This window comes from Oreochromis niloticus, linkage group LG9 (assembly GCF_001858045.2).
Source record: "Oreochromis niloticus isolate F11D_XX linkage group LG9, O_niloticus_UMD_NMBU, whole genome shotgun sequence".
NCBI classification, from domain to species: Eukaryota; Metazoa; Chordata; class Actinopteri; order Cichliformes; family Cichlidae; genus Oreochromis; species Oreochromis niloticus.
The window spans coordinates 6,941,811-6,964,974 of record NC_031974.2 but is presented as its reverse complement, the minus strand read 5'-3'; the positions used below and the strand labels follow the sequence as shown (position 1 = coordinate 6,964,974).

The 23,164-nt window shown below is 42.2% G+C and overlaps 1 protein-coding gene across 1 annotated transcript; it reads right to left on the bottom strand.

The window, feature by feature from the left end:
- Positions 1 to 15,627: 15,627 nt before the first annotated feature.
- Positions 15,628 to 21,415, bottom strand: LOC112847880 (proline-rich protein 36-like). Its single transcript, XM_025910471.1, has 2 exons — positions 20,249 to 21,415; positions 15,628 to 19,125 (listed from the first exon to the last, which is right to left on the bottom strand). Exon 2 carries the CDS (start codon positions 19,007 to 19,009, stop codon positions 15,707 to 15,709), a length of 3,303 nt encoding a protein of 1,100 aa, XP_025766256.1. The 5' UTR covers positions 19,010 to 19,125; positions 20,249 to 21,415; the 3' UTR covers positions 15,628 to 15,706.
- Between the last annotated feature and the right edge of the window lie 1,749 nt (positions 21,416 to 23,164).

The following is a 23,164-nucleotide window of genomic DNA, read 5'->3' as shown; positions in this document are numbered from 1 at the left end:
GCTCTTTCCAACATCAGGACAACTAACACTTCTCCACACACATCACCCTTCTTTAGGTCAGTTTGGAGCGTATACACTTATGTGTTTTCAATCAGAAAAAATAAACTCAACCTCTCATAACCTCACTCATGGATTTCTTGAATTAAAAGCACTTTCAAACTTTTTAAAACATCCTACTTTACATCACAAAAGAAATATATTTCACACTCCTTTATTTCATACACACTTTTTAAACGTTCTAACCTCTTTCAGACGCCATGAATCGTCTCACACACCCTGCCTTTTCTCTCACTCAGACAAATCACGCAGAGTCACTCAAATCAAATACTGACAGCATTCACACAGTTAAAATCACTCAAAATAAAATCACTCAAAATACACTTTCCTATGCGTATTTTGGACATGCCTTCCATAATCAGAAAGAGCAAGTCAAAAGAAAAGAAAAAGAAACTGAAACCTCTCATCATCCTCACGGCTTCTCACCACCCACATAACTGAAAATAAAACACACCACCATTTATTACTCAAGATAGGTTACTACAGGAAAATATATAGTGGTCTTAGGTACTGTACAATTCACTCAATCTATATATATATATATATATATCAAAAGTCAGTCAACTCCTATACATCCACAGTAATGAATTCACACTCTATTTATACTATTGTAGTGAGCAAAACCAGCATCTCAGTCACAGGCATTTAGCAATATTTGCAAACAATAGTTATAAAGCTCAATAAGACTCTACGCCGAAAGCAACACTCTGCATGCGTGTCACCGCTCCTCATTTGCATTCTCACACACACACCGTCTAAAAATAGAATCAGCAGCCAGTGCACTGTTGTGTTGTCTCAAACCTGTAGCTTTAGCTGTTGTATTCAGGGCTTGACTTATTATTTGTTAGTATAGGTTTGCTCTTCATCTCAAGAAAGTCTCATCTAGGATAACAGGTTTACAAACAGGTCAAGTGTCTCTATGCACTTGATTAGATTAGGTATTTTCCTTATTTTTTCATCTCATATATCATTGTACTGAGTTTGAGCAAGCCTTAAGCTTGAATCAGACTACTTTTAACAACTATCCACCTCACATCATAACTGACTGAGGTGCCTCTTCTTATTAATAGTATGTCATTATTAATGTTATCATTGTATTGTTTTTCCTTTATTATAACAGCAATAGTATATTACAATATACTACTATACTACTAATATACAATAGTTTATTATTTTATATTTTATTATGTATCCATCACGGGTCTGTGTGAATCTGCAGCTTCACACCTTCCCAAGCTGGAGACATTTGCTTTTCCTTGGCTGACCAATGACACAGCCTTAATATATCTTATGCATCTCTCTTTTTTATTTGATATGTTTTCGTGTGAATTATCTGGTTTCATGCATGGTTATCTTCCCAATTTGTTTCATTTGTACCAATTTACAGGTTGTTATCCTTCCCATTATCTCCTATTATCATGTTGAATACACTAGATAAGCTCTACTTTAATTTAAGTTAACCTTAATTTAACCTTTTGTTTATTCCACTTCATTCCTCTTTCCATGCTTTAAAATACAACTCTTGTGTATGCTTTGATTTCTTTTTAGCTTCCTTTTCAGTATTTATTTCTGCTTGGAGGGTTTCTTATAATTTAGTTATACATACAGTTATACATTTTCCCTCCCACGTGGGACATTTAGGTGTTCTTTGGATTTCTCCATCTATATGTACTAATTTGTCCGGCGCCTGGACATTTTCTCTCTAACCACTGTTCGTCAACAGTGAGTTTTGTGGGCTGATTCCCCATTATCACAGAACTGCAAAGCTTTCTCTGGTACTAAACTCGGGGGTGGTTGCTGACACGCCCTTCTACCTTTCCCCTTTATCACCAGTACTTGAGCTTTTGCAGGATACACAAAGAAAACAATAAAAACAAACAAACAATGGAAGTAGTTCAGCAGCGTATTGTGCTGTAAAATCAACTTACTTCCAAAACACATACACAAAACACATATACATACACACAGATAGACATTTGCGCGCTAATTTGTCACGAAGTAATTCCGGCTACTTCTGAAACCAGTCTAAATATAATTTATTATGAGGTAATTCCGGCTACCTCTAAAACCAGCCTAAATTTAGTTCCTTCCGGCGAACTCAACCTATTTCACGTGTTTTTTTTCTTCAACCCCTTGCGGCGGGTTAGACCTATGCGCTTCTCTTTTGTGCACCCGTGCAGTGGGTCAGCCTAATGCGCTATTAATCCTTGCGGCGGATAAGACCTATGCGCTTCTCTTTTGTGCACCCGTGCAGTGGGTCAGCCTAATGCGCTATTAATCCTTGCGGCGGATAAGACCTATGCGCTTCTCTTCTAAACCCTTCCGGCGGTTTAAAACCAAAAAGTGTTTTCTCACCCTCAGCTGTCCTTTGCTGGTTGTCAGGTTATCTGGCTGGATCCCAACGTCGTGGACCAGTACTATTACACCGGCCTGGACCCGAATTTGTCTTACGTCCCAGGTCTTTCACCTCTACCTGGAGAGGGCTGTCGACAGACTTCGGTGCTGGTTTACCCACGGCGTCAGGATGCAGAAGTCAGACCTTATTGGAGTCACAGAAACGAGTCTGCTGTTTCCATCTCTAGGCTCGAAGGACCAATTTAAATGACAGGGGATTTCTTTAAATCACCCTGCCGTTCTTCAGCTGAGACGGCTGAGTCAGAAAACACAACACTGCAGAAGTTTCTCACTCGCGAGGGGCAGTCATGGAACGCACGAACTGCGCCCCACGACTGCCTGCGACCTTTATTTATACAAGATATTTGTGTGTGTGTGTGTGTGTGTGTGTGTGTGTGTGTGTGTGTGTGTGTGTTACATAGATAACATCATCACTCCAGTAGCGGGACTTTCCCTTTTCTACATCTGTATGTTCTTGTAATAGAGCTGAGCTTGGTCTTCTTCTACATCTAAATGTTCAGAACAACAGGATGCGGTTAGTATCTGCAGAGGTTCAACACACAAGTTACTAGAGGAAAAGTCATGTAGAAAGGTGCTTAATGATAATACATTTCATGTAGCTGATCACATATATACCATATTCTCTTAACAATTGAGGAGGTGCTTTTGTTTGTGTAAGAAAGCTCCGCAGAACAGATGCGACATTTAACTTCCATAAAATAAAATAAATACACTGCAAGTCACATTGCTGTTTTTGCTATATCGATAGATTACACTGAAACAATGACAAACAGTTACCTTATTTGCAGTTAACAGGTCGAAATGATCGCACACAGCAGAAACTTTTCTTTTTCTTTCGGGCTCCATTTTGTTATGGAGAGAGATGTGGTTTTTTTTTATCGTTGCAACTTTATTTTTTGGTGGCGACTCATTGGTTGACAAATGCAGATGCGGTACCTTTTAAACACAGTTATAGAGCCGAGGGCGCTTATTTGCGATCCAAAGCCAAGTGGATAGAAGAGGGTGAAAAGAACACTGCCTATTTTTGCAATCTAGAAAAACGTAGACAAGAATATAATTCAATATGTAACCTAATCAACGGAGAGGAATGTACAGACCCTAAACGCATTTCAAATGAAGTATTTACTTTTTACAGTAACCTTTATAAGTCTTCATACTCAGAACAAAACGTCACCTCCTTCTTTGACAAAATCAGTAATTGGATTCCAGTACTTGAGGATAATTTTAGAGAAATTAGTGATGAAGACCTAACTATAGAAGAATTTGATTTTGCTATTAAGAGCATGGCATCTGATCGCTCACCGGGACCAGATGGAATAACAACTAATTTCTATAAGCACTTTTGGGAAGATCTAAAATTACTATTGTTCAGTGCGTTAAATGAATGTATAAAGTGAAAGGAGCTTATGGCAACAATGAAACAAGGAGTTATAAAATTAATTCCAAAACCGGGGAAAGATAAGAAGAAACTAAGTAATCTAAGACCGATAACACTTTTAAATACAGACTACAAAATTTTTACAAAAGTTTTAGCAACAAGACTAAAAACAGGCATTTCTGAAATAATTAGCCAGACACAATCAGGATTTCTCAAAGGACGGTTGATCCAAAATAATATTCGCTTGGTTTTGGACCTTATCGATTACAATTACCTAATTAAGGATGATGGTTTTATGTTGTTCTTGGACTTCCATAAAGCATTTGATTCTATCGAACACACTTTTATTATTAACACATTTAAACATTTTGGGTTTGGAGATGCATTTCTGGATATGATCACTATGTTATACACTGATATTAATAGTTGTGTTTCTCGTTCAGAAGGCACATGTCCCAGGTTCAGGGTGGAGAGAGGTATCGGGCGGGGCTGCAGCATCTCACCTCTTTTATTCATTGGACCCACAGAACTACTTGCTATTACTGTCATAAATTCAAACATCGAAGGATTAGACATAAATAACCACAAATTAATAATAAGTCAGCTTGCCGATGATACAACAGTCTTTCTAAAAAATAAAGAACAAATTCCATTGGCCTCAGATACAATAAAGATCTTTTCTGATGCTTCTGGCCTCTGCCTGAACCTGGACAAATGTGAACTCATGAGTATCCACAATTGTTCTCACTCTTCTTTGTACAATATACCTGTCAAAAATGAAATCAAATATCTTGGAATTTGGCTAACTAAATGCATGGCTGATAGTGAAGAAAAGAATATTCAGAATACGATTAAGAAATGCAAAAAAAACTCTAAACCATTGGCTACAGAGAGATTTAACGTTGTTCGGCAGGATAATGTTGACCAAGGTTGAATCTTTGTCCAGATTAATCTTTCCAGCTTATTCCCTAGCCACCCCACCAAGGATTATCAAAGACATCAATAAGGTTAATTTTAATTTCATATGGAAAAATAAACATCATTATATCAGTAACAGGGACATTATATCAGTAAAAGACTATGAAGAGGGGGGTTTAAAAGCAATCGATTTTGAAATAATGAATGCCATGTTAAAGATTAATTGGCTCCGATCTTTCTTAAAAAATGATAATGAGATCTGGTTCTTGATACCATCTCTTATTTTCAACAAAGTTGGGGGGATCCAATTCCTTTGTTTGTGGAAGAATGGATGACAAAACAAATTTGGTCTGTGACACATATAATGGATGAAAATGGAGATATACTTGAATTAAACAGGCTTAATGAGAAATATGACATGAGTTGCTCATTCGAGCTCTATAAAAAGGTTTCACAGAATATCCCAATAGTCCTTGTCAATACGATAAAGAACCATTTTTCAAATATACCGACTCCAAATTTACATAAAATTAAATTAGATGGTCTTGACTTGGTTAATGAAAAATGCAATAATCAGTTTTTGAGGAGGTATTTGGTTAACATCTTATATCCAGGTAGGACCAAACATTCACTCATCTTTAAAGATTATAACAAATCTGAGATCTCGTTGATCTCCAATTCCCCCCAAATTTAAAGAAGTCCATTTTAAAACTACAAAAAATATTTACCCCTCCAATGAATTTATGAGAGACAGATTTAAATTTGTGTTAGACAACTGTTATATTTGTAAAACAACTCCGGAAACAACAGAGCACATGTTTTATGGATGTGTGACAGTCCAGAACTTATGGAAATCCCTCCATGTCCTAATATTGTCCCAGTATGGAAATATTGATTTTTGGTCTTTTCAAAATATTCAAATTGGAGTAATCCTTAAGGACAAAAATACTGAGTTTTTAGTTAACAATCTTATTATTATAACAAAGTATTACATTCATAAATGCCGATATGCTAAATCCCCCCCTTCATGGCCTGCTCTTAAAAACGAACTCTCCCTGCTCCGTAAATCTCTGAAGCTAATAAATAAGCCCCAAGCAATCAAATTGCATAGATTTTTAGAAGAGTTTGATTTTTCTTAGCCCCTTATTTAAGTCATGTGTCTTGTTTATGGAACCTCACTTTTAGAGATTTTATGATCCCCCCTTGGCTCCTTTATTTCTGTTCCTTGTTTTTCATTCTTTTTTATTGTTATTTATTTGTTTTTATTTTTTTTTGTATTGGTTATTCATCTTTTTATATTATTATTATTATGTAGATGTGTGTGTATAAATGTGTATGTATGCATATGTATATGCATATATATATATGTATATATATTGTGAAGAATAGAAATATTTTCCTGCTATTATTTGCTGCAATTTTGATAATCATCATTACCGTTTCATGTTAATAGTGATGTTGCTTTCACAGATGCATTCAGATGTTCAAATATATTGGTATTATATTAGCCTTTATTACAGGTCCAAGAAGAACCACTTTAAACGGTTGAGTTGAATCTATAATTGTAAATGTTTTTAATGCTTCTATGATCTCAGTGTTTCTGTGTAGAGGGCAGAGACAGGAAAATACACTCTGTGCCAAAATGAGACAGGAAACGCGTCTGCAGAGCATGCTTTTGCAGAAGTGAAACTGAAGCCAGAGTTTAAGTGCAAGCCAAAGAGTAGGGTGTTTATTATGCATTTATCTTTGATTTAAGCTTTTAGTAGAGGCTTTTGATTAAAACATTTATTCAGTAGATTACATATATATTTCCAGTTAGGTTATTATATGTAAGGATGAGCCTCTGTTCTGGTGAAAGGTCAGAAGTGTAACGGGTGAGATGTGAGAGCATTTAAGGGCGAGACACACACATACAGACACATATAGTGAGAGAGGTCATGACACGTACGCAGTACACAGCATGCACGCGCCCCCGCACGTGTACGCACACACACATACACACCATAGTAGATCTATTTTGGTAGGGCAGAAGTGAAGATGTATTTTTGCTGCAAATGCAGAATTGTGCCGACGTACTTAGAGGAAGTGCAACAGATGTCCTAGGAGATAAGCGACAGCGAAGACGAGCTGAGGGGAAGCACCGACCCGAAGACAATGTTCTTTAAAACTATGTTAAAGGTTGTTGACAGAACATTTGTGGTTTTGAGTTGACGTATGCTTTGTTTAAATCTGCCTAGCAACAGAAAAGGGAGCTGTACTATCTTAACCCTATAAAACTGTTGTCTGAATATGGTAAAGACAGTTCAATACTGATTGGGTTGTTGAACTCACACATGTGTTCATTAAAATGCCGTCTAAATTGCACCCGCCTGGATCTGTGGTTATTTATGGATTCCTCTCTCAACATTTGAATCCTAACAATATATATGTATATATATATATATGTGTGTATATATATATATATATATATATATATATATATATATATATATACATATATATATGTATGTATGTTTACTTTCAGTTGATTTCATTGTGGTGTACCAACTGCACTGTGGCAATGATGTGTATTCCTCTGATTGGGAGAAAAGAAAAAGGAGGTGTGATTCTGTTCTGAATGATTATGTCGCTTGTCTTTTTGAGATGGTCATTGTTATTGTTCTAAGTAAAGTTCATTTTAAAAAACAACAACTTTAAAACACAGTTTGGCGCGTTGGCAATGAGCGATACAGCAGCTGTATCGCTCACGTGACTTTTTCTTAAAGCGGCACGAGCACCGATACAGGCTTCGCTCTGTCAGCTTGATACATGAGCCGGTGCGTCAGTGTTGCTGGACCCATCACTACCAAGCAATCATTCTGAAAATCACTCTGTGCCTCACCTGCCTGCCCTCCTGCCATCACACTCCTTCTGAGGACCCCGGATCTCAGGTCAACCTTTCAACACCATTCAGCTCCGATGGATTCTCGTCACCCCCCTCTCAACGCTCTGTTTTCCCCAACTGCAAGTAAGAATTGCTATACTTACTACTTACGACTTCAGGGCAACCTCCACTACCTCACTAACTCCACCGTCTTCTCTCTTCAGTGTGACTGCTCTGCACTCTGCATCCCAGGCCCCGTTCCCTCGCCAGGCCACGCCACGCCACATCAAGCTCTACGTTTCATTGCTTTTTGTCCTTGCCACGTTTCCAGAGTTTAAGCCTAATAAAATATTGAGTTCAAAACCTGAGTTCAGTTCACTACAGACCACTTGGTCACGTGACACTTTTTTCAACAACTTCAAGTTGTGACAACAAAATCTCTGACTTTTTTTAGTAATATATTTTTCTTTTGTTTTGTTTTGTTATTCTTAGTTTTTTGTTCTTTTTTTTCAGCTCCAGTCCGTAAAGTTAATCTCCAACAAGTTGGACAAAGGATCACCTGCAACTCAGAGGGGATCTACCCTCAACCTGAGCTCACCTGGTCCACCAGCCCTTCATCCAGCATCACCAACAACAACACAACAGCCCATCAGATTGACCAGCAGCTTTACAGCATCAGCAGTTCTCTGATACTTCCAAAGAGTGACATGGATCTGAATTACATCTGTGCAGTCAGCACTGGCAGAAACAGGAAGAGAGCAACCTTCAGGCAACAAGGTGAGTTTAACATCTCATTCTGAAGATAAAACAGTTCCTCCTTTTAAAAGCTTCATTTAGGTTTTGAAAAGTCGTTGAAATATTTTTTTTATTTTTTTATTTTTTTTTTTTAATCGTACTTCACTTGTTTTGTATTTCATGCAATCAAAGGAAATATTAGTCTCTCCTTCAGAGTTTGGTGAATCACGTCTGAGGATAAGTCATTAGAGAGAGTAGAGAACAGAGAAATTAAGTCACATTGTGATAAGTCACCATCTTTTATACCCTATAAAGGTGAAACTAAAAATTTTAAATTAGAATCAAATCAAAAATGTTTTTTCTGTTTTTTCTGTTTTTTCAGGATTAGTGACTGGGAGACAGTCTGAAACAACAATCCACTGTTCCCCCTCACACACCCCTGTAACAAACCTCATCTGGAGATTCGACCACAGTCAGATCATCCTGACAAAGACTGACAGTCAGTACACAGTCTCAGAGGAGTGGAAGCAGCATGTAAAGGATGTGTCAGAGTCAGGCAGCCTCACACTGCAGGACTTCTCCTCAGATCAGGAGGGAACATACACGTGTGAACTCGCTGATGCTGTGGAGACTAAAATAACTAATATCCTCGTGGAGATCAATGAAGGTAAATTAACATCATTATTTTCCTTTTTGGGGGAGTAAGCATAGCAAAAACAACACTCAAAAAGCTAAAGGAACATTTTGAAAACACATCAGTTATCAGTGGGAAAATGTTTTGCTCGATACCTGATATAACTGAGTAATCTGTCAGGAACACTGTCAATATTTAGTTTTGTTTTTTTAATAAAAAAGTTTTTCCCCGCGTGTGATGATGATGGTGGAGTGGACTGAGCTGATCAAACTGACTATTTTCTTCCCTCCTTTTTAAAGATTAATGTCACGGTCCACACTGACATTTTTATATTCCCTGGTCCACATTTATTTACAATTTATTTACCCGTTGCCATGGTGAACTGTGCTATTAAAGCTCCATTGATGATGTTTTGCTGTCAGACTCAGAGTTATTCATCACAGAGCTAATAAACTGAAAATGCATTTTTAAACTCAGAGTTTGTTGAACAGACTTGTTGGAATAGGGCTACAAATCAAGCAACCGAACAAGCAAGATTATTAAACTTCCAAGGAAAAAATCAGTTATCTGACTTCTGTTTCATTTCAGGGAATTCATCTAATGTTGGAGCAATCGTAGGAGTGGTCACTGCAGTCATTGTAGTTTTAGCCTCATTAGTAACTCTCCTGGTACTGTGGAAAAATCAGGTAAAAAGACATTTTACACACAGTATTTAATTCCATCTTAATATTGTGTTTGTTGTTTGTATTGATGATTTTTCATGGTTTGTAAAACATTCGTCAGGTTACAAAGAAAATGTGAGAAAACTTTGAAGAGTGAAACCAGAACATGATTAAATCTTATGTCTTAAAACACAGAGCAGCTCTCTGTGAACAGTGTGAAATCTAAAGGTCCAAACTGTTCTCTACATTCAGTCTAGTTTCTAGTTTTTTGATATGCTTTAATAAATAATTAATAGATTATTACTAATTCATTTGAATTCAGGATTGAAATTATTTCATCACTATGCATAACTGATATGATATCATAGAAAATCAAACAGCTGGAATCACTGCAGCTTATTTAAATCTGTAGAAGTTGTGCTTCATGATGAATACACAGTATGTGATTGTTTTTATTGTCATTTAACAGAAATGCTGCTTTTCATGAATCACTGAAGCCAGTTTTCCTGTGAGGAAAGAAATGCCATGTGACACCAAACAATATTTACAAAGGAGTCTCAGGGTCACATGAAGGTAAAATAATGTTTTATCAGTTTTTACACTAAAAGTGTCCCACAGATGCTGCGACTTATGTCCAAACTGCAGTATTAGTGTAAAACCTCAACAAGCAGACGAGTGAGGACTTTGATGCTGGGAAGGAAACAGAAAGAAGAGTCTGTCTGCTGAATTCAAACTGGGAGCTGGTTCCACAGGAGAGGATTCTGAAAGCTGAAGGCTCTGCCTCCCATTCTAGTTTTAAAGACTGGGAATCACCAGTATGACTGCAGTCTGACAGCGACGTGCTCTGTTGGGATCATACGGTACTATACGGTTATTAAGATGTGATGGGGCCTGATTATTCAAGGTGTTGCATGTGAAAAATGTGTTGAACGATTTCTATGATAAGTTTGAATACTGTAATTGTTTCTGATTATATTCTCAGATTTTCCCTGCTGGTTCTTACATATCACCCAATATTTTTAATCTCAAGCTTCTTGGATTAACTGGATGTTTATTTGGGAGTTTTTAGAACAACCTGATTATAAATGAATTACAACCGTCAAGCCTGGAAACAAAAAAATAAATGTGAACAAAATCTCATTCTAAAGCAGACTTTCACTAACTCTGCACACAAAATTGCAGTTTTACATGAAATATCAACTTTATATTGACATTTTTACGTTGGTGTTGAAATATTTTTATCATCTGTAATTATTTTTTCCATGTAAATCTCAAAGCAGTATTAATATATTCAGTTTAATGAGTACAGTTTACTTTCGAGTTTTTAAATATTTTAAAAACATCTTCAATGCCAACTTTGAATGCTCACATTGTTCCTGGAATCAAATTAGGAGCTGAAATAATTTTGTCTCTCATGTAAACTCAACAGGAACTTTCATAGATGGAAAACCTGCTTTAGATCTGTTTTTTGAAGTCATCTAACTCGTGATTTCAGTGTGAATAGTACCACAGTTTGAGCACTTTGCATGGATGTTTTTATGTATCAGACTCTTGTTTCTACTCTGGATTTAAACAGTAAAGACAAAAGCAGGGATAGATGAACTGGAACAGAGGCAGCTGCTTTGTAAGTGACCAGTACAGTCGTGGCCAAAAGTTTTGAGAATGACACAAATATTAGTTTTTAAAACGTTTGCTGCTAAACTGCTTTTAGATCTTTGTTGTCAGTTGTTTCTGTGATGAACTGAAATATAATTACAAGCACTTCATATGTTTCAAAGGCTTTTATCGACAATTACATGACATTTACAGGGAGTGCAGAATTATTAGGCAAGTTGTATTTTTGAGGAATAATTTTATTATTGAACAACAACCATGTTCTCAATGAATCCAAAAAACTCATTAATATCAAAGCTGAATGTTTTTGGAAGTAGTTTTTAGTTTGTTTTTAGTTTTAGCTATTTTAGGGGGATATCTGTGTGTGCAGGTGACTATTACTGTGCATAATTATTAGGCAACTTAACAAAAAACAAATATATACCCATTCCAATTATTTATTTTTACCAGTGAAACCAATATAACATCTCCACATTCTCAAATATACATTTCTGACATTCAAAAACAAAACAAAAACAAATCAGCGACCAATATAGCCACCTTTCTTTGCAAGGACACTCAAAAGCCTGCCATCCATGGATTCTGTCAGTGTTTTGATCTGTTCACCATCAACATTGCGTGCAGCAGCAACCACAGCCTCCCAGACACTGTTCAGAGAGGTGTACTGTTTTCCCTCCTTGTAAATCTCACATTTGATGATGGACCACAGGTTCTCAATGGGGTTCAGATCAGGTGAACAAGGAGGCCATGTCATTAGTTTTTCTTCTTTTATACCCTTTCTTGCCAGCCACGCTGTGGAGTACTTGGACGCGTGTGATGGAGCATTGTCCTGCATGAAAATCATGTTTTTCTTGAAGGATGCAGACTTCTTCCTGTACCACTGCTTGAAGAAGGTGTCTTCCAGAAACTGGCAGTAGGACTGGGAGTTGAGCTTGACTCCATCCTCAACCCGAAAAGGCCCCACAAGCTCATCTTTGATGATACCAGCCCAAACCAGTACTCCACCTCCACCTTGCTGGCGTCTGAGTCGGACTGGAGCTCTCTGCCCTTTACCAATCCAGCCACGGGCCCATCCATCTGGCCCATCAAGACTCACTCTCATTTCATCAGTCCATAAAACCTTAGAAAAATCAGTCTTGAGATATTTCTTGGCCCAGTCTTGACGTTTCAGCTTGTGTGTCTTGTTCAGTGGTGGTCGTCTTTCAGCCGTTCTTACCTTGGCCATGTCTCTGAGTATTGCACACCTTGTGCTTTTGGGCACTCCAGTGATGTTGCAGCTCTGAAATATGGCCAAACTGGTGGCAAGTGGCATCTTGGCAGCTGCACGCTTGACTTTTCTCAGTTCATGGGCAGTTATTTTGCGCCTTGGTTTTTCCACACGCTTCTTGCCACCCTGTTGACTATTTTGAATGAAACGCTTGATTGTTCGATGATCACGCTTCAGAAGCTTTGCAATTTTAAGACTGCTGCATCCCTCTGCAAGATATCGCACTATTTTTGACTTTTCTGAGCCTGTCAAGTCCTTCTTTTGACCCATTTTGCCAAAGGAAAGGAAGTTGCCTAATAATTATGCACACCTGATATAGGGTGTTGATGTCATTAGACCACACCCCTTCTCATTACAGAGATGCACATCACCTAATATGCTTAATTGGTAGTAGGCTTTCGAGCCTATACAGCTTGGAGTAAGACAACATGCATGAAGAGGATGATGTGGACAAAATACTCATTTGCCTAATAATTCTGCACTCCCTGTATGCAAAGAGTCAGTATTTGCAGTGTTGGCCCTACTTTTTCAGGACCTCTGCAATTCAACAGGGCATGCTCTCAATCACCTTCTGGGTCAAATCCTGACTGAAAGCAACCCATTCTGTCATAATCACTTCTTGGAGTTTGTCAGAATTAGTGAGGTTTTGATTGTCCACCCGCCTGTTGAGGATTGGCCACAAATTATCAGTGGGATTAAGATTCCAGGCCATGGACCCAAAATTTCAACGTTTTGGTCTCCGAGCCACTTAGTCATCACTTTTGCCTTATGGCACGGTGCTCCATCGTGCTGGAAAATGCATTGTTCTTCACCAAACTGTTGTTGGATTGTTGGAAGAAGTTGCTGTTGGAGGCTGTTCTGGTACCATTCTTTATTCATGGCTGTGTTTTTGGGCAAAATTGTGAGTGAGCCCACTCCCTTGGATGAGAAGCAACCCCACACATGAATGGTCTCAGGATGCTTTACTGTTGGCATGACACAGGACTGATGGTAGCGCTCACCTTTTCTTCTCCAGACAAGCCTTTTTCCAGATGCCCCAAACAATCAGAAACAGGCTTCATCTGAGAATATGACTTTGCCCCAGTCCTCAGCAGTCCATTCACCAAACTTTCTGTAGAAGATCAATCTGTCCCTGGTGTGTTTTCTAGAGAGAAGGGGCTTCTTTGCTGCCCTTCTTGACACCAGGCCATCTTCCAAAAGTCTTCGCCTCACTGTGCGTGCAGATGTGCTCACACCTGCCTGCTGCCATTCCTGAGTACGCTCTGCACTGGTGACACTTCGATCCCGCAGCTGAATCCTCTTTAGGATTCAGCTGTGGGATTCTAACACAATCAGCCTGACATGATGATCTCCAGCCTTGTGCTGAGTTAAGAAGACAATTACTGAAATGGTCTCAGCAGGTCCTTTAATGACAGCAATGAAATGCAGTGGTAAGGGTTTTTTGGGATTAAGTTCATTTTCATGGCAAAGAAGGACGATGCAATTCATCTGATCACTCTTCATAACATTCTGGAGTGCATGCAAATTGCTATTATAAAAACTTAAGCACCAACTTGTCCAATTTCCAATATTTATGTAATTCTCACCACGACTCTTGAAGGAATCACATCCTGACTCACTATTGATCACATCTGGACGTTCACTCGGAGAGACTCTGCTTCAGTTATAAATACACTGGGTGCCCCCATCAGCTCATTAAAGGGGGTACCCATGAAAACCATTCATGACCTTTTCAAGAGAATTAAAATATTTTAGTCAGCTTTCTGTTTTACATTTCAGCTATTTCATATGAAATATGTCTGTTTAATGTGAGGTAGACGTGGACACTGACTTTGTTGCTCCTTGGCTGTTATGGTACAGTGCAGCTTTTTGAGTTTATTATCTAGCACTTAATGAAAACACTTATTCAAAAAATATTTTTGTTTATAATTATTTTTATCATATTTTGTTGTATATATACACTTTTGCCAAATACAGTATGTTTCACACTGTCAGGTCTGGTCTCTGTTGTTGATTATGTTCTATAGATTTAAATAGCTTAGACTTTTTATTTTTTGTATCACCACCTGGTAAATCAGTCCAGCTGTAATCCAAGTGTGATTTTGGAGGATTGACAGACAGTGTTTTTGTTGTTCCTTGGATAAAGCTCGATGTCAAGCAAACAACTACGGGATACAACTGAAATACTTATTCACAACATCTTAATTATATACGTAAAATAAGACAACCGAAACATGTCGAACCCCAGAAGCAGGTACTATTTAATATACAAAACCTGAGAAACAGATGAAAGGCTGCTGAACACGGTTGCACAGCAGGCGAGGAGGAGCTCCGTGGACAGATTCATGTTTATATAACTGCTCGATCATATATTCAGTCAGAAGTAGGACTTCACTTTCCAAGGATCAGGTCTCCATGTCATGATTCGGCTGCGTGGCAGGCAGGAAGTGGACCCAAACGCAAGCTCGCGGAGGCAGGAATGAACTCAAAACGCAGCTTTATTGCTGGACAGGAAGACCATACAAACTAAACTGGAAACTAAACATATTGCACGGGGAAACACACGGCCATGTATGAGGGAGAACGCGACACAGAACTGAGGGAGACGCAGACCTAAATACACAGAGGGTTAACGAGGGGAGTGGGAGCACACGGGGAACACAGGTGACACTGATAATCATAACGAGACAGGGCAGGAGTGAACACAACATGACGGATGCTGACGAGGGACTGTCAAAGCAAAACAGGAAGTGCACAGAGGTTCAGACAGGAGGAGAGAGAGCACGGGGAGAGCACAGACATAACGGGCTGGGGAAAACATGGAATAAAACACAAGGAGAGAGGAGGGCTCAGATACACAGAGGGGCACACAGGGGGTAAGAGCCACAAGGGGGAAAACACATAAGGAACAATGTAACAGGGCAGGAACCATGGCCTAAACACAGAACAACATACCAAAAAATACAAGAGAACCAAGAATGCTGGGCCAACATGGCCCAGGATCATGACATCACCCCCCCCTCAAGGGCTGGCTCCTGACAGCCCAAACCCAAGAACCAAAACGGGAGGGCGGGAGGCGGGGACCAGGACGGCGGGACCGAAACCAAACGAAACACAAGGAGCATGATACCAAAAACTGAGGTCACAAATACACAAGAACAGTTCAAAACAAAAGATTTTGGAGTCCAGGGAAGCAGCGTCCATAGGGAACAGAAGGTCGACCCGAGGGGCGACAGCACGACAGTTCATAGTCCGGCTGTTCCGGGGGCCGGCCACGTGAGAAGTGGCAGCGGCTGCAGAGCGGGTCCGGAGGCCGGCCGCGTGGAAGACGGCGGCGGCTGCAGAGCGGGTCCCGAGGCCGGCCGCGTGGAAGACGGCGGCGGCTGCAGAGCGGGTCCGGAGGCCGGCCGCGTGGAAGACGGCGGCTCTCAAGCATCGGGCGCGCTGGTCGAGGCTTGGTGGGTACAGGACCAGACGAGGTGGGACCAGACGGTGGCTTGGTGGGACCGGGCGACGGCGTAGGCGGAGCAGAAGCAGAAGCCGGAGCCGGCGTAGGCGACGCAGAAGCCGGACCAGGCGACGACGAAGCTGAAGCAGAGGCCGGACCAGGCGACGGCGAAGCTGAAGCAGAGGCCTGACCAGGCGACGGCGAAGCTGAAGCCGGACCAGACGACGGCGTAGGCGGAGCAGAAGCAGAAGCCGGAGCTGGACCAGGCGGAGCAGAAGCAGAAGCCGGACCAGACGACGGCGTAGGCGGAGCAGAAGCAGATGCAGAGGCTGGACCAGGCGACGGTGAATTGGACCCTCCAGCGGAAACGAGGAGCGGCTGGAGAGGTTCTCCCGCACCCCCAGCGGAGACGAAGAGCGGCTGGAGAGGTTCTCCCGAACCCCCAGCGGAGACGAGGAGGTGCTGGCCGGGCTGACCAGAGCCGCCAGTGGAGACGAGGAGCGGCTGGAGAGGTTCTCCTGAACCCCCAGCGGAGACGAGGAGGTGCTGGCCGGGCTGACCAGAGCCGCCAACGGAGACGAGGAGCGGCTGGAGAGGTCCTCCTGAACCCTCAGCGGAGACGAGGAGGTGCTGGCTGGGCTGACCAGAGCCGCCAGCGGAGACCAGGGATGGCTGGAGCGGTTCTCCTGAACCGCCAGCGAGAAGAGGTGGAGAGCCAGCAGGTGCGGAGACCTCTGGCTCAGTGGACGCTAACTGTAGCTGCACAGGGCACGCAGTCGGCTTGGGATGCAACGGCTGGGGCTGTGCAGTGCAAACAGTCTGTCCAAGCTTTGTCAGCACCACGCAGTCCTCAGCTGGCTGAGTGGACTCACAAGAGCTTCTAGCAGAGGGTGGCAGTAACTGAACGGGTTGCAGAGCCACTAACTGAGCTGGTGACAGAGTTAATGACTGAGCTGATAACTGAACAGGCGATGGAGCAAGAAACTGAGGTGGCAACAGAGCGAATGACTGAACAGGTAATGGAGCTGATAACTGTGCAAGAGACTGAGCTGGTGACAAAACAGGAAACTGTGCTAATAACTGAGCTAATGACTGCGCTATGGACAAAAGTGCAAGTTGTAGCGGTGGTTGCAGTGATGGTGGATCAGCAGGTAGTTGAGCTGGTGACTCAGCAGGTGTCTGACTCTTGGCTGCTCTCCTCCGGGGGGCAGGAACGGGGGCAGGGCCTGGCCGAACACCAGCCATCCCCACCCGAGGAACAGATACGGGTGCAGGGACGAACTGGGCTCTTGCAGCCTTAACCCTGGGGGCCGGTGTAGGTGCAGGAACTAGCTGGACTTCTGCCGCTCCCACCCGAGGAACTGAGACGGGTGCAGGAGTCGGCAGGGTCACAGCTGACCTCACCCGGGGAACCGGAACAGGCACAGGCGACGGCTGGGTGTCCATCAACCCCACCCGAGGAGCAGGTACGGGTGCAGGGATGAACGGAGCCTCTGCCAGGCTGGAGACAGGAGCAGGGACCAGCTGGACCTCAGCCACCCTCACCCGAGGAACTGATACGGGTGCAAGGGAAAGCTGGGCCCGCGCTGCCCTGGGTATAGGAACTGGAGGTGGCGAGCGGAGCATAGGAGCAGTAACAGTCACTGGGTGAACAAGATTGATGGTGCCAAACATAGTTTCAGCAAGCCGCGACTTATGGTGGGCTGATTCTAGCAACTCTGCAGTATATAAGTTGTCCATGTCATAAGTAGCAGCCTTTAACACAGTCATTATGGGGACAGATTCAGGCTTAGCAAACTCTGGGTCAGTAACTCTCGGCTCAGAATGGGTGATTACAGAAGCAGGTGCGTCTTCACAGACCAACTCAGAATGAACTGGCTGGTGGGCTGCATAGTCCAGAGGTGTAACAATTTCAACCACAGTCTTTTGAGGTGTAAACTCAGTGTTAACAGGGACTGGCACACAGGCATGGTGAGCTGGTTTACATATGAATGACTGCGGAACACAAAACTCAACCTGATTCAGTAGTTCTGAAGCACTCAGTCCAAACCTTTTAGCTAGTTTAACTATGGCAGGTGGCACTCTGTCGCCATTTACATTCACCAGCTGAGGCACAGCACATTCCCAGGTTTGAGTGGCAGTCCCATAGGAAAGAACACAAAAAGTTGTTTCGTGAGGAGCTTCCTGAACATTCTTTGTGGAGACTGAGCGAGATGCTTGGTGCACAGAGTTCAAATGGTCAGACCGTGGAACACAACACTTAACAGAGCCCATTCGGTCGCTGTCATAGATTTCTGGTGACAGAGCAGGTGAACAGGTAAGACAGTCGCTATGAGTAGCTGCATGGCTAATTGTCTCTATATTACCAGGTTTAGGCAGAACAGAAGTATCACTTGCTCGCTCATTAACACTGGATTTACTCAGAGGAACAACAGGCACAGAAACAGATGCTACAGAGTTAACTGCCTTAGAACCCTGACGCTTCAAGTCTGCTGAGTCCCAATCTACAGATTCAGGTTTATCAAAGTCCGCGGAGGGAAGCACAGTCTTACTCACAGAGGGTGCAACGTCAGAAAGCCTGGGAGCTGAATGCTCGAGCAGAATGTGAGAAACACGATCACTCTCACCAAAGGAAGAAAGCTGCTCCGCTGCTCGGGAACGCCAACAGCGTGAACGCCGTTTTCTCCGGGAAGGGGGAGGAGATGAGCCAGGCCGCAAATCCTCCAGCGGACCGGGCTGAACGTCCTCCAGCTCTTCATATTGGAGCGGCAGCTCCGGGCGGATGCGTACGGTGGAGATGAGGAAGTCCTGGATGTGGGGGTGTAGCGCGCCGAATAGCCATGGGAGCCCGGACACCATCCGCTGTAAACGGATGGCTACGGTCTCCCGATACTCTTCCCCTGGCAGCGCTACCCACTCCTGACAGTGATACTCCACCGTGTAAATTAAATCCTCGCGGAGTTCAGCGGAGGGATTGTGAGCTGCTGGGTCCATGTCGGGGTCGCGTTCTTCTGTCATGGACCGGCTGTGTGGCAGGCAGGAAGTGGACCCAAACGCAAGCTCGCGGAGGCAGGAATGAACTCAAAACGCAGCTTTATTGCTGGACAGGAAGACCATACAAACTAAACTGGAAACTACAGGGTTCGTACGCCTTTTTCAGGGTCAAATTCAAGCACTTTTTAAGCACTTTCAAGGTCTCTTTTCAAGCTTTTCCAGCAAATCTCTCACGTATCAAAACTCTCTCTCTGTCTTTCGCTCACTCGCTCTCTCTCTCTTTCGCCGGTCACTCCTAAAACTTCCCCCTCTTCCCAAACGACCAAATTGCACATGTTGCCATATCATTTTTTGATTGGTCGACATGGTACATTTTTCCACCAATAGGGAAGGAGTGTTTTTTCTTTTTCTTTTTTCACTCACAAGCAAAGCGTCTTTGCTAGCGCTCTCCATAGAAAACGCCGTTTTTTACCGTTTCTTCCCGGAGTAAACGCCACTGTTTTATTAAAAACAAAAAACACCGGTTTTACGTGGCCTATCAACACAGTTTAAACACTGGTATATAGCTTGAAGTCCGCACGTTCGACCCAAGTTGAAATGGAGACTCTGGGTCGACCCCAGAGGGTTAATCAGAAAGCCTTAAGTTGGCTAATTATGTATCGGGCTAATGTTTAAAGCTTTCACTTGAGTAAATTAACTCATATCACTGCTAAGTAATGTTAGCTAAGTTCACAGCATATTCCATAATAGCGCTGCCATACTGCATCACACTCAGTGCATTTCAATCATTTCTCCAGCGAGTTTGATAGCTAGCAAAATAATAATCATAATTTTAAAAAATTGCATGCGTAACGTACACGTACTGGAAAATTATTTACTAGGACTCACCTATCATGCGACTGGAGAGCGCAAACTCCGCCACTGTCGTTTTCCATCATACACTCATTTAAACAGCAACCTACAGGTATGTTAGCGCACTCATCCCCGACTGGCCGAGGGAGGGGCGGGGACACACGTTGAAACAGACGCAAGGAAGCCCAGGCAGGGAAATTTTGCTTTTACATTTTGCGACTCATTTTTATTTCTCTATCTGATAAGAAAACTATTTAATCAGATAGTTATTTGTGGTGAATGAAATACAGTTACATTTTCAAGCACTTTCAAGCACCACATCTGAAATTCAAGCATTTTCCCAACCTTGAAAAGACAACATTAAAATTCAAGCATTTTCAAGGATTTCAAGCACCCGTACGAACCCTGAAACTAAACATATTGCACGGGGAAACACACGGCCATGTATGAGGGAGAACGCGACACAGAGCTGAGGGAGACGCAGACCTAAATACACAGAGGGTTAACGAGGGGAGTGGGAGCACACGGGGAACACAGGTGACACTGATAATCATAACGAGACAGGGCAGGAGTGAACACAACATGACGGATGCTGACGAGGGACTGTCAAAGCAAAACAGGAAGTGCACAGAGGTTCAGACAGGAGGCGAGAGAGCACGGGGAGAGCACAGACATAACGGGCTGGGGAAAACATGGAATAAAACACAAGGAGAGAGGAGGGCTCAGATACACAGAGGGGCACACAGGGGGTAAGAGCCACAAGGGGGAAAACACATAAGGAACAATATAACAGGGCAGGAACCATGGCCTAAACACAGAACAACATACCAAAAAATACAAGAGAACCAAGAATGCTGGGCCAACATGGCCCAGGATCATGACACTCCAGAGGAAACGCCTCACTCCAGCTGACAGAGGTGAACATTCAGGATGAGGGGAGATACCAGTGCCACACCAGCACCATCAGTGAAATGTTCATCATCCTGAATGTGGACGGTAACAAAACTCTTTTTAAAAAGACAGGAAAGACTAAAGCTGCCACATTTACAACCTACGCAAGAAATTGAACCACAAACAACCTGAAACAACATCTTGAACCCGTATTATTAACTAAATAATTATAACAGTCTGAGTTGTTACTACAATACCTAATCAGTGATGTGGTTATTCAGCATTGTCATTACCAAATCATATGACCTCTGACCTTTGACTTATAGTTGTTAAAGTGTGTCAGAGGAATTCAGCTGAGAGCCAAAAGGACTTTCTGAGGTTTGAAGCCCCGAGGCCTGTCTGTGACACCAGGACTGATCCAGAGTCATTTTTATCACACTTCAAATACATAAAGAATACATGACATGTTACATCATTAATCATTATCTGTATTTAGAAATGCTGTGTCAAAACACTAAGACAAATGTTATATTTTACTGTGGTCTGAGATTCATGTTTACATGATTTTTGTTCAATTAAATCATGTTAACATAAAATAAACAGAAAAGGAAAATTGTGACAACAAAATCTCTTTCTGACTTCTTTAGAAATATATTTTTCTTTTGGTTTTTTTATTCTTAGGTTTTTTTTTCAGCTCCAGTCCGTAAAGTTAATCTCCAACAAGTAGGACAAAGGATCACCTGCAGCTCAGAGGGGATCTACCCTCAACCTGAGCTCACCTGGTCCACCAGCCCTTCATCCAGCATCACCAACAACAACACAACAGCCCATCAGACTGACCAGCAGCTTTACAGCATCAGCAGTTCTCTGATGCTTCCAAACAGTGACATGGATCTGAATTACAGCTGTGCAGTCAGCACTGGCAGAAACAGGAAGAGAGCAACCTTCAGAAAAAGAGATTATACATCCATCTAGTGGAACATTTTCATCAGATCTTTACAGGAGATTCCATCTGAACTCTGTGGAGCCTGATCTCAAGGGTTTTAAGTCTGACACTGAAACCAGAGGATCTTTCTGTCTCTTCAGATTCACTGTGATCCAGTGATGGGAGTGATTTCAGCCCTGAGTGATCACGCTGATGTTTGCACAGAGCAGACAATGAAGTGAATGTTTTGGCACATTGGTAACAGTGAAACAGTTTATTAGTAAGGTGGGATCGTTTGTGTTTGGAGTATGAACTGAGATTCCTGAAGCTCTTGTCACACTGGTCACAGCTGTAGTTTCCTTCCATGTGTGTACGTTCATGATTGTTACGATTACTTGAATGTGAGAAGCTTTTGTCACAGTGTCTGCACTTGTATGGTTTCTCTCCTGTGTGGACTTCTTTGTGTCTTTTAAGGGTGACTGCAGTAATGAAGGATGACCCACACTGATCACAGAGGTGCTTTTTAACCCCACTGTGAATCAGTTCATGGCGTTTTAACTCACTTGATGTGGGGAAGCTTCTCCCACATTCTTTGCAGTATTTCAGTTTGTCTCCAGTGTGTCGACGTTGATGCTTTTTTAGGTTGTCTTGTCGACTGAAAGTTTTTCCACAAATGTCACAACGAAAGTCTTTCCCACCACCACAGTGATGACAGGGTTGAGAACTGGATCCATCTGTGTCGCTCTGCTTCTAAACAAAGACACAAAGACAGTGTAAGTCAGTCCTTCAACATTTTTATCCTGAACGTCGCCTGAAATAAAGAGCATCTCTGCAGACGTCCAATTACATTTTACTGTTTCAGTTAACACAGATAACAATATAAATACATACCTCACAGTAACTGCACTTGTAGAGTCTCTTTCTGGTGTGGATCTGTTGGTGTCGTCTCAGGTGATGTGGAGCTTTAAAAGTCTTCTCACACAGGTCACATTTATAAGGTCTCTCCTCAGTGTGGGTCAACATGTGGCATTGTAAATGCCTGTTGGTTGTAAACTGTCTGCCACACTGATCACAGCAGTACACATCATGTCCAGTGTGAATGCGTAGGTGTGTATTTCGGCTCTCTATCCGGCTGAAAGTTTTTCCACACTCGTCACAGCTGTATGCCTTAATTCCAGAGTGGGTAACTAGATGCTTCTGTAAGTAGCTACTGTGAGTAAAAGCTCTGCCACACTGATCACAGCTGTACGCTTCAACTCCACTGTGGATGAGTTGGTGTTGTTTTAGAACAACCTTCCAGGAAAAAGACTTTCCACACAAGTCACAGCTGAACGGTCTCTCTCCAGTGTGGATGACCTGATGACGTTTTAGTTCAGCCTTCCCAGTAAAATCCTTCCCACACTTGTCACAGGTGTATGTTTTCTCTCTCTTTCTTCTGTGAGGTTTGTCGGCCTCCTGAGAGCGCTGACTTCTCGCTCCATGTTGGTCCTGCAGTGACAGAGATACAAACA

What these genes read in the sequence shown, in the direction of transcription:
- LOC112847880 (XM_025910471.1), bottom strand. Translation starts at nt 19,009, where the DNA reads ATGACAGAAGAACGCGACCCCGACATGGACCCAGCAGCTCACAATCCC.